At 45.5% G+C, this 10,663-nt stretch overlaps 1 protein-coding gene across 6 annotated transcripts in view; it reads right to left on the bottom strand.

Annotated features, from left to right (window-relative positions):
* Nucleotides 1–9,355, bottom strand: part of ATRN (attractin) — a 147,291-nt gene extending 137,936 nt beyond the window's left edge. For 4 of the 6 annotated variants that reach the window (XR_014149144.1, XM_081833129.1, XM_081833131.1 and 1 more), the window contains exon 1: nt 8,880–9,354. Coding sequence is in view for 5 of the 6 variants with exons in the window: in XM_081833129.1 (XP_081689255.1) it covers nt 8,880–9,268 (389 nt within the window). In the remaining variant the exon portion in view is untranslated. Of the gene's footprint in view, nt 1–8,879 lie in introns of all 6 variants that reach the window. The other 2 variants (XM_081833132.1, XM_081833128.1) reach the window with 1 other exon arrangement.
* Nucleotides 9,356–10,663: the final 1,308 nt, after the last annotated feature.

The following is a 10,663-nucleotide window of genomic DNA, read 5'->3' as shown; positions in this document are numbered from 1 at the left end:
AGTCCCGCATCGGGCTCCCTGCTCGGCAGGGAGCCTGCTTCTGCCTCTGACCCTCCCCCCTCTCATGTGCTCTCTCTCTCATTCTCTCTGTCTCAAATAAATAAATAAAATCTTTAAAAAAAAAAAAAAGTGTAAGTGAGAAACACAGACTAGCAGCTGATAAATTTCCCAACATAAATACTCTGGAAAGTACAACAGTAGTTTCATTTCAGTTTTAAAAACCAGATTGTGTTGAAGAGAAAAACCAGTATGATTTCTGTTCAACCACAGTACCAGATATCTACTTCTGTGTTTAATACTCAAGATAAACATAACCTATAAATTTATTAAGTCAGTTCATCATATTTAGAAAAAACTGTTTTGATCATACGTATTCTGTTTTTCTCCTATATATTTAACCATCCTCTACACTGTAGTAAATAAAAAGCCTACCTTGGGAAACTTTCACAGAGGTAAAGCTTAAATGTCAGATATCTGCTTTCAAACATATACCTTGTGCAATTATATTAAGACATCAGGCTCAATTTTTCTTTTTACTATAGTAAAGATATTTTTACCTTTTCAAATAAGTAAACTCTATCTTCTAGGAATCAGCAAAAAAGTTTATTGTGTAACATTTTACATAGTTAAGTTTTTATCCAATATAACATAATTTCATACCATATACGCATGTGTTTTGTTGATTCCTCCCATAATTCTATTCCCCTCACTGAAAAATCAGGGGACAAATTACTGCCATTCAGTGACTTGACCCTACTGCTAGACTGAAACTCAGTATCACACAGTCCTCACCGCAGTAATCTCAAAGAGCCAGCATAATGCATTCCACATAGTGGGACCCTCACAACCCCTAGTAATGACTGAGTGAATTCCTGGTAAACCAGGGGACTGGCATTTCATTACTTGATACAGTATTTTCCAGAGCATTCCCAATTTTTATCACCAACACTTATTGAGTATTCACCAAATGGCAGGTTCTAGGACTATGCAGGGGTGTCACTGTTTTTACCTGCCCAGCATGGGCCCCACTTTTCTGGAACAGTATGTGTGTGTTCCTTTCTCTTTTCCTGCTCCCCCTTTCTCAGTCCATGCCACTTATTCCATCTAATGGAACTGGACCTCACATTCCAGCTCCACAGCAGGTACTCAGATCAGGTCTGATGAATCAGGACATTCCCATGACCCAAACACAGAGATTGCTTCAGTAAAGGACAAGGGACGAGTGAGATTCTCAGCATTCCTTACTTGCAACAAGCTTCTAAGAAAGGGTCATTCTTTTCCAGTGGAGGATGCTAAGCCAGTTTGATTTTACTTCTGGAGACACCATCTGAAGACAACCTGCCTGAGAATGAGGCCAGCGGAGTACAGATCAAAGCTAAGAGATGGAGGGAGAGAGACCAAGTGGTGCCCTGGATCCAGCCACAGACAGAGCCAACAATATCCCCCAGACTTTTCTGTCACATGAACCAATAAATCTCTCCTGTCTTTTTTCTCTTAAGCTTGTCTGAGTTGGGTGTCTGTCACTAAAACAACCTTGACAGAAACTGTAATACAATTTACAAATACAAATTAATGAGCCCTCAAATGGGAAACTGGCTAAATAGAGCTGAGGTACAGGGTAGTGAGAAGAGCCTCATTCTCAGGGGGAAGCTGGTCATCTGAGTTATGCAGTATCAAAGAAACAAGCTAAAACTATTGCCTGTGGTAACTTAGGGTTCAGATGTGTCCATCAACATTGGAAAACTAAGAGACTCTGCAGAAAAATGTGAGGAATTTAGACCATGTTATCAATTCTAAGAGAATACGGCTCAAACTCCCAGTACAGATTATGAAGACTTTTCATGATTCAGGCCTATGTTCCTCTGCATGTTAGGAATTGTTCTACATTGTAAGGAACAGGATATCCAACTGTAACTGGCTTAAGAGAAACATGGACTGCAGCATCTTACAAAACTGAAAGGTACAGCTTCAGGTAATGTTTGATCCAGAGATCCAGAAAAGTCATCAGGTCTCCAGTTCCATTTATCTGACATCCTCCCACTTCTAGAAGTTATTCTGACCACAGGTGGGCTCCTATCACAACAACAATGCTACCTATAACAATTCTCGGTTTTATATCCTTAGCACACAAAGCAGAAGACGACAAAGCATCTCCTTCATAAACATCCAGAGGAGAGAGGCATCCAGCAAGTCCCGAGATTCACTTTGACTGAGTCAGCTTAGATCACATGCCTACCTCAAAACAATCATTATAACCAGAGGCTGGAATGCCCTGATGGCTTAGCCCAGGTCAAGGATGCATCCTGAGGTTGGAGGGTGATGAGAAAGGAAGAGGAAAGACCCTTATCACCTCCCAGTCTCACACCTTTCCAACACATTCCTCACAAGTTATACTCCAACAACATCCATCTATATTCAGTTCTCTAAGTGCTGTGGGTTGAACTGTGTCCCACAAAAAGCTATGTTGAAGTCCTAGCCCTGAGTACCTGGAAATGTGACCTTATTTGGAAACAGTCTTTGCAGATGATCAAACTAAGAAGAAGTCATACTCATACGTCCAACATGACTGGCGTCCTCACAGCAGAAGAGACACACGGGGAGAGTACCGCGTGAGTTTGAAGTGATGGAGGCAGAGACGAAAGTCATGCATGTACAAGCCAAGGAATGCTAAGGGTTGCTGGCAATTCCAGCAGCTGAGAGAAAGACACGGAACAGATTCTCCCTTAGAGCTTTCAGAGAGAACATGGCCCTGCTGACACTTTATTTCAGGCTTGTGACCTCCAGAACCGTAAGAGATTAAATTTCTGTTGGTTTAGACTACAGTTTGTGGTACTTTGTTACAATAAACCTAGGAAACTAATACACTTAAGTAAGCATGATAGCCCGTAATTCTTTGCCTTTGGACACTCTCTTTTCTCCTTCTGGAATGCCCATCTCTCCCAGATGGTCTATTCACACTAAACCTCAAATCTGCCCAAATGGTCTCTTCTTTGTGATGCCTTCCACCATAGCCCTCAAAAGAGTTAGTCTCTCCACCATATCCTAGTCCAGCACCACATATTGCTTGCATTTTTATTATTAAATTCTAATTGTCTGTGCACATAGCTGTCTTCCCTTCGGAATTATGAGCTCTCCAATGGGAAAGCAAGGCCTGATTCTTACCCACCTTCATATCCTCAAGGCAGTCCATGGTACCTAACACATAATAATCACCCAAAAGCTATCTATGAATTGAACAGGCTGATGACTCATCTCAAAAAAAAAGATAATGGGTATGATTTCAGAGGATTGGCTATTACAGATTATAGAGAACTGAAGATGGGCCTTGAGGTAGAATCTAGATAAGTAGAAAAGAAAGAATATGGGGGCAGGGAGGAGGAAAGGTGTTAAATTTAGCAAATATGGAGAAAAACTACAAAGTAGAAAAATTTGGGTAGGGAGAAAGGAATGTGTATGGGGCAGTGGGAGCCTTCTGTTGAGGGTCACTTTACAGGTAATAAGAGGAGTAGGGGAATAAAAAGGTTTCTCAGCAAGACAGTGGCATGTGTTTCCAGGGGATTTCTATGACTAAGTGTAGAATGGACTCTGGAGATGCAAGAGACCAGTCAGGGCACAAGAGAGGCAGCTCAGCAAGGAGGTGAAGGGCCAGATGCTCTAGGATGGCAGCAGCAAGAGTGGAAAGGAAGACAATTTTAAGACTTAAGAGAAGAAAGAATAAACAGAAAGAGCAAAGGATTACCCCTATGTTCTGACCTTTGGTTATCCACGTAGGATTTACTACTGATATAAGGGAGCATAGAGGGAAAGACTATTCTTTTCGAGGAGGATAAAAGTTTGTCTCAGATGGCTTACTATGCGGTGACAGTAAAAAATCCCCAAAATGATGTCCAGCGAACAGTAGATGATGAAGTTCATGAGATTTATGAGGACAAAAGACAGATATGGCAGTTATATGGGTAAAGATGACTTTTTTCATTCCTTCATCCAACAGATTATTTATTGCACACCATGCCCTAGGCACTGTTCTAGGCTCTGGGAATAGAACAAGCAAAACTGATAGAAATCCCTGCCCTCGTGGAGCTTATATTCTACTGGGGAAAACAGACAATTTGATTCATGAACATAAATTTAGGGCTTTAGGTTAATACTACTATAAACCTCTCCAAAATTTTTTTTTACCTTTTTCTTTTTTCAAATTTTATTTTCCAGAATTTTCATTTCACTAGTTATAGGTATTTATGTCCTTGACCGGTAGCCAAACAGGTTTGAGTGAGTTAAGGTTTTGTTTTTTCTTTTTTTTTTAATGCTGGCTTTAGTGTTATAATAAATCTATTCTTCCTCCTTTGTTTCTTAATCTGTTTCTCATTGGCACTAGGCAGCCCTTCCAAAGAATGTTCATAAATGGTGACTGGACTCAGAGAAAACGAGAGGCCAAATGGTACACTGGAAAGCAAGAGAGTGGGAATTAACAAGGCCTGAATTCAAATCCCAGTCCAGTTTTCCACAGGTTGTATGAGATGGTGCAAGTTACTCAGTATCTCCAAGCTTCAATTCACCCACCTGTGAAATGGGAATAACTTGACTTTAAGGATTAAAAGGAGTAATTTCTAAAAGGCACTTGACACAACACCTAGGAAAAAACGGGAGAAATGCTGGTGGCAGCTAGTGTTGGGACTACTACTACCACCATTATTCCATATGCCAGGAACAAAACAGATGCTTAATAAATGCCTACTTCTTTCCTTATTCTAGAGAAGGTAAGTTCTTAACATCCTGCGTACTTATAAGGCTCCCATTCACTAGGCTACTCTAGTCTATCCTCCCCAAACTTCTGATGATAGCAGGAACGTAGAAGAATTAAATGCAGATTAATTTCATAAATGGACTTAATATCTTTATTTCTAACTTGATGGGATGTATTTATCATCTGAAGAAAAACCTCCACGGTGGTGTCACAAGAAGAAAAGAATGATCACTGAATTATGAACAGTAACATAAAAATGAATGAAACTGGCACTGCTTTAGAAATTGTCCACCACGGTGCCTGGGTGGCTCAGTCGGTTAAGTATCTGCCTTCGGCTCAGGTCATGATCCTGGGGTCCTGGGATCAAGTCCCACATCCGGCTCTCTGCTCAGCCGGAGTCCGCTTCTCCCTCTCCCTCTCTCTCTCAAATAAATAAATGGAATTAAAAAAAAAAAAAAAGAAAAAAGAAAATAAATTGTCCACCAAAGATTCCATAGTTATTTTTACTAAACTGACATCAATAATATACTCCTCTGTAATAATCATTTCTGTAGTATCTTTCATTTGGAAAAAAATTAAGTGATTTTCTAACTGCAACCATACACTAATATAAATTTTATAGAACACCCTCAGAGTTCTCCAGAAAATTAAATGACATGATGTATATGAAAATGTTTGACCAGATCCCTGGCATGCATTCGGTGGTAACTTTGGGGAGATCTAATCCTCTTATTATCCTACACTCCTTTCAATTACTAGAAAAGACCTTCTGGGCGCCTGGGTGGCTCAGTTGGTTAAGCGACTGCCTTCGGCTCAGGTCATGATCCCAGGGTCCTGGGATCGAGTCCCACATCGGGCTCCCGGCTCGGCAGGGAGCCTGCTTCTCCCTCTGACCCTCTCCTCTCTCATGCTGTTTCTCTCTCGCTCGCTCTCCAATAAATAAATAAATAAAATCTTTAAAAAAAAAAAAAGAAAAGAAAAGACCTTCTAACAACAATTATAACACAGGATTTATGGAACTAAAAAGATTTAAAAACACTGCCTTGATGCCATTCCATACCAGAAAGGTATTCATTTGAATGTCTCTTCATTTAATAACAAAGAGGTCTGTGAGTTAAATCAAGATACGTACCACTATAATCAAAACCAACATTTCAGTCTTCCCCTAAAATAATCCTTCCATTAACAATTTAACGTAAGTTTTTTTTAAAAGGCCAGAGACATTAAGTTCCTCTTCCTTTCATTTTTAAAAATACAAATTCCAGAAGCCCACAAAATATATTGGAATTATCAGGACCAAAGTCTTAACTTTTTGCCCAGGAAAGAGCACTGCCACCAGCTTGAACCTGCTCCAATGGAGCATCCACGACAACCAGGGGAGCCCCTTCACTCATGTGTGACACCATCTGAGACAACCAGTGTCAGGACTGCTTATTCCCCATAACAAGTGGCTCTTCTCCGATCCTCTGGATAAGAGAGAGACCTGCTCTTTCTCCCTGGCTATGTCCCTCTATACCCGGACGACTCCAACACTTATACCTGTCCTGCCAAGTGGATACCCTGAGAGCACCTAATCTCAGCATGTAGAAAACTGTTCCTCCTGTGTCCGGTAAGGTATTATATCCTCTCAGTCACCCAAGATAGGATCTAGTTTTCTTTCCCTCACCATCCCCCTCCCTTCCCAAGAACAAACCAGTTTCAAAGCAAGACCTGTCTTTTACCTCTGCAATACCACCTAGCACCCACCCTGCCTCCATTCCCACAGCCTATCCTAGGTTCTCATTACTGCCGTCCTGACCCAGTTGCCCACAACCTCTCATGCTTACAATGAGTCCACCTGCTCTGACCAGTACAGACAGACTGATCTTGCTATGCATGTCCCTCCACACCCTGTGGGCCCCCACTGCCTTCCATGGCATTCCAGATTCTCAGAACTTAAAGGGTTCTCATCTGACACAACCGTCCATTTACTTGCTTTTAGAAGCACCTCAAATTCAAAATACTCTGGCCTTATTACCTTCAAGGCCATTCCTGCTCTGGCTCCCATCTAAAAGCCTGTAATGTCATGAAAATGTGAATTAACTGTGCCATTCCACTGCTCAAGAGCTAAAGGTCAAAACTCTCAACCCAACCTACAGGGCTTCACATGGCCTGGCCCCTGCCTATCTCTCCAGTTTTGCCATGCTCCCATTTGCTCTCTGCTTCAGCTATCTGGCCTTCTCTTCAGCTTGCCATGATCCCCCTTATCCCCAAGCCTCTGTACATGCTGGTCCCTTAGCACCCCACCCCTCATGTAGGTAGTGCTATCCTACTTCTCAGATCTCAACTCAAAAGTCACTCAGCCACTAGCCTTAACATTCCAAACTAAGTCAAGTCCTCTCCTTGCCCTCTCCTTTGCCTCCATAGCCTCAAGCAAAATACTAATAAGTTGATGATTAAATTTCTTATTCCCAAGCTAGAATGTAAGCTCCACAAGAGCAGGACTGTGTCGGTCTTGTTTGCCACTTGTATCTTACAATGTACCCCAGGGCAGCCCTAATATGTGTTGACTAATGTAATTCATAAACCAGAACACCCGAAGTAAGTTACAACCCAAGATGCACTACACACTGATCATGAAATCACTTGGTTTCTCCATAACAATAAAGTAAGTGCTCAGCTCCTCAATGTTCTCTGAGTTCCCCTGAAGAACTGACATTGAGTCTAAATTCTACCATTCCAAACCTCCCTCTCACAACTCTCTTCTCTTCCATATACCCTCGTACCAGCAATACTTTACTTTCTGGTCTCCACAATTTTGTTTACAATTTTCTTCCCATCTGGAATTTTTTTCCCCAGCTACATAGTTCCAAATCCTAGTTGCTTCAAATGCTCAAATCCAATGTCACTTTCTCCTCGAAGTCTTCCTTGCATTCCCCCAGCTAGTCACAACCTCCCTCCCTGAATTCCCACAGGTTCTCCATTGTGCCCCATTCAGGTCAGATCAATGTCACTTCAAATGAGAGGTTTCTCCTAAAGTTACTCACTGGTTATAATTCTCTATCAGGCCGTCCTGTTTTCTTTTCTTGACAGCACTGTTATCTGAAATTATCTTGTTCATTTATTTCTTTACTTATGTGCTTATTTACTTATTAACTGCCTACCCCCCTCCCCCCTAGAATGTAAGATCCCTGAGAGGAGGGGCCCAGTCTGTCTGGGTCTGGGTATTTGCCCACTCCTCCACAGCTAACATCAAAAATGTTCAGTAAGATCTGCCAAAGGCATGAATGACTCTGTAGTCCTTATGACTAGGGTCATTCGTGTACCTATCTTTCTCTTGCTGTATTCCAAACTCCATATGGACTAGCCCAAAGTCTGGCTAATCTACTTGTTCATGTGTAATACCTGGAAATTCTTCCACAACTGAAGCAAATAATAGAGGACTATTAATTAATGAATTAATGATTTCTCCAGGAGGTACTGTCCCAAACCAGGCCAACTCAGAACTCCATGTTCTCCAGAAATCAGGGCAAACAGGAACCTCCTTCTATGCCCTCTCCACCCTGTTTCAATCAGCCGCCTCTGGTGAGCTTCAAAAGGCTAGTTCCCTCACTTTCCTCTAGCCAACAACCACTGATTCTTCTATCTCTGATATCTCACAATCCTAATCTAACCTTTCCCTTCTATCTTCAGCCAACAAATCACTTCCAGGGCCCTGTTTCTTCGGAGTACCCTACATCTCCAACGAGTCCGGGAACTCATCAGGCCCTAGGGAACAAGGAGATGTTAAAAGGAAGTGTTTAAGTAAGACTAGCTCGTCTTTTCTTGTACACCTCGTTTATCCAAAAGAGGCCCAGTTTCAGGGACTGGCTTTGATACTCTTTGGGACCCGAGCTTTCTTCTCCTGTACCCGCCGCACCCAAACCTCTCTGGGGTGCCTCCACCCTTGCCTCGAATCTTTTCATCTTTCAGTTCAGGAAGACCCTAGGCCAGAGACGATCATCTCCTCGGAAGCAAATGGTCCTCAATCACCGTCGGGCGGCCCTATCCTCCCCACTTTCTGTCCGGCACCTGCCTCCGGCCTGGAACCATCTCGTGCTGCCCACAGCCTCAGCCTCCCTCTGGGCCCGACCCTCCAACATCACCCCCCACTCACCTGAAGCGGCCCCCGCAGTGCTGGCATTGCTCGCCCACCCAGCCAGCGGGGCAGACGCACTGGCCGGTGCCAGGGTTGCAGCGGCCGCCGTTGACACAGGGTCGGTCACATTCCTTGGCCTCGGCTGCGGCTGAGCCCGACACCGCCGCCGCCGCCGCCGCGGCCTCGGCCGCCCAGGGCAGCAGCAGCGGCGGCGCGAGCAGCAGCAGCAGCGGCAGGAGCCGCCGCCGCGAGAGGCGCAGCCCGGCCCCCAGCCCCGGCCTCCCAGCCCCGGTCGCGTCCCAGTCCCGGCGCTGCCCGCCGTTCCTGCCCGCAGGCGCTGTCGTCGCCGCCGTCCTCCTCCTCAGCCTCGCCTGAGTGGCCGCCGCCACCGCCGCCGCCGCCACCATCTTCCCGGGGCTGAGACGGCGCCCCGCGAACACATACACACACACCGCACGGCCGGCTCCGCTTTGCCTGGCCGTGCGGGGCGGGGCTGTGCGGACGGTGGCTCAGGCGGTCAATCCTGAGGGCGGGGCCAGAGCTGCGCGACAGGCGGGGCGACGTGTGCGTGCGTGGGCGGTGCGCGGCGCGCGCGGTCCCTCCAGCAGCACGGGCGGCTCTGGAGGCGGGTGTCAGGTCCTGGGTCTGTGGGTTGATGGGACCCCGCCTGCCTCGGGTGCAAGGCGCATTAGCGCTCCAGTTTTTTGCGCGGCCCGCGGCCCGGCGGTGACAAGTTAGCATCCTCTTCCCGTTGGCTGCCTGGAACCCGTTCGCTCCGCTGGGCAAGCTGGCCGTGTTGAGCACTGCCCTCCCGGAGACCCCGGCGTCACCGCTCTGCCCCGACTCTACCTGCGGGGCAGAAAGGGCCTAGGAGGCTTCGTCGTGGTGTGTACCGTGGTGTGCGGAACTGTAGAAAAGAGTGCTGTGTTCCAGCCTCCGCTTTCTCCTCTGTAAAGGAGGGATAACGAAGTAACACGTGTGTTAAAAACCCAGTGCCTAGGCTATGCGCAATAAATGCCTAATAGAAAGACACACACAGCCCGGCCTTTCTTTTTTTTTTTTTTTTTAAAGATTTTATTTATTTATTTGAGACAGAGAGAATGAGAGACAGAGAGCATGAGAGGGAGGAGGGTCAGAGGGAGAAGCAGACTCCCTGCTGAGCAGGGAGCTCGATGTGGGACTCAATCCCGGGACTCCAGGATCATGACCTGAGCCGAAGGCAGTCGCTTAACCAACTGAGCCACCCAGGCGCCCCCAGCCCGGCCTTTCTTGATTCAGGCTGATCCAGTGGCCGACCAGATCCCCCACCTTTAATAATGTAGAGGAAGTTTGGGGTTACCTTACTCCCCACTATTTGATCTCAAACATCTCTGAAGAGAAGCCAGCATAAAATTAGGAATTGGAGCACCCTCAGCCCACCCACATCTGCTCCTAGAGCCGTTCTTTTTAGGTAGTGTTACTTTGGTAGCCCCACTGAAACTTGCCTCCTCACGGTATAACCTTATGTGGTCATCGACCCTGGAACCTGGACTGGACCTGTGACTCGATTTCTCCAATGGAAGAATGTGGCAGAAGTGACTGCCAATTTCAGAGATGAGCTTTGAGAATACCTGGAACCTTGATTTCGAGCTCTTGATAATCCTGAGCTGCTCCCCTTCTTCCACCTTGCTGTAGAAAGATGGCACACAGAGACCACCTGGAGAGGGAAAGGCCCTGAGACTACTTGGAGGAAAAGTAAGGACCCAGTTATCACCAAGAACTGAGGTCCCAGGCACATGAACCTGATGAACCTATTCCAGCTG

Source organism: Leptonychotes weddellii, chromosome 10 (genome assembly GCF_054177405.1).
Source record: "Leptonychotes weddellii isolate Sample4059 chromosome 10, ASM5417740v2, whole genome shotgun sequence".
Taxonomy (NCBI): Eukaryota; Metazoa; Chordata; class Mammalia; order Carnivora; family Phocidae; genus Leptonychotes; species Leptonychotes weddellii.
Note: the sequence above shows the minus strand (reverse complement) of the source record. Positions and strands in the feature narration are given on the sequence as shown.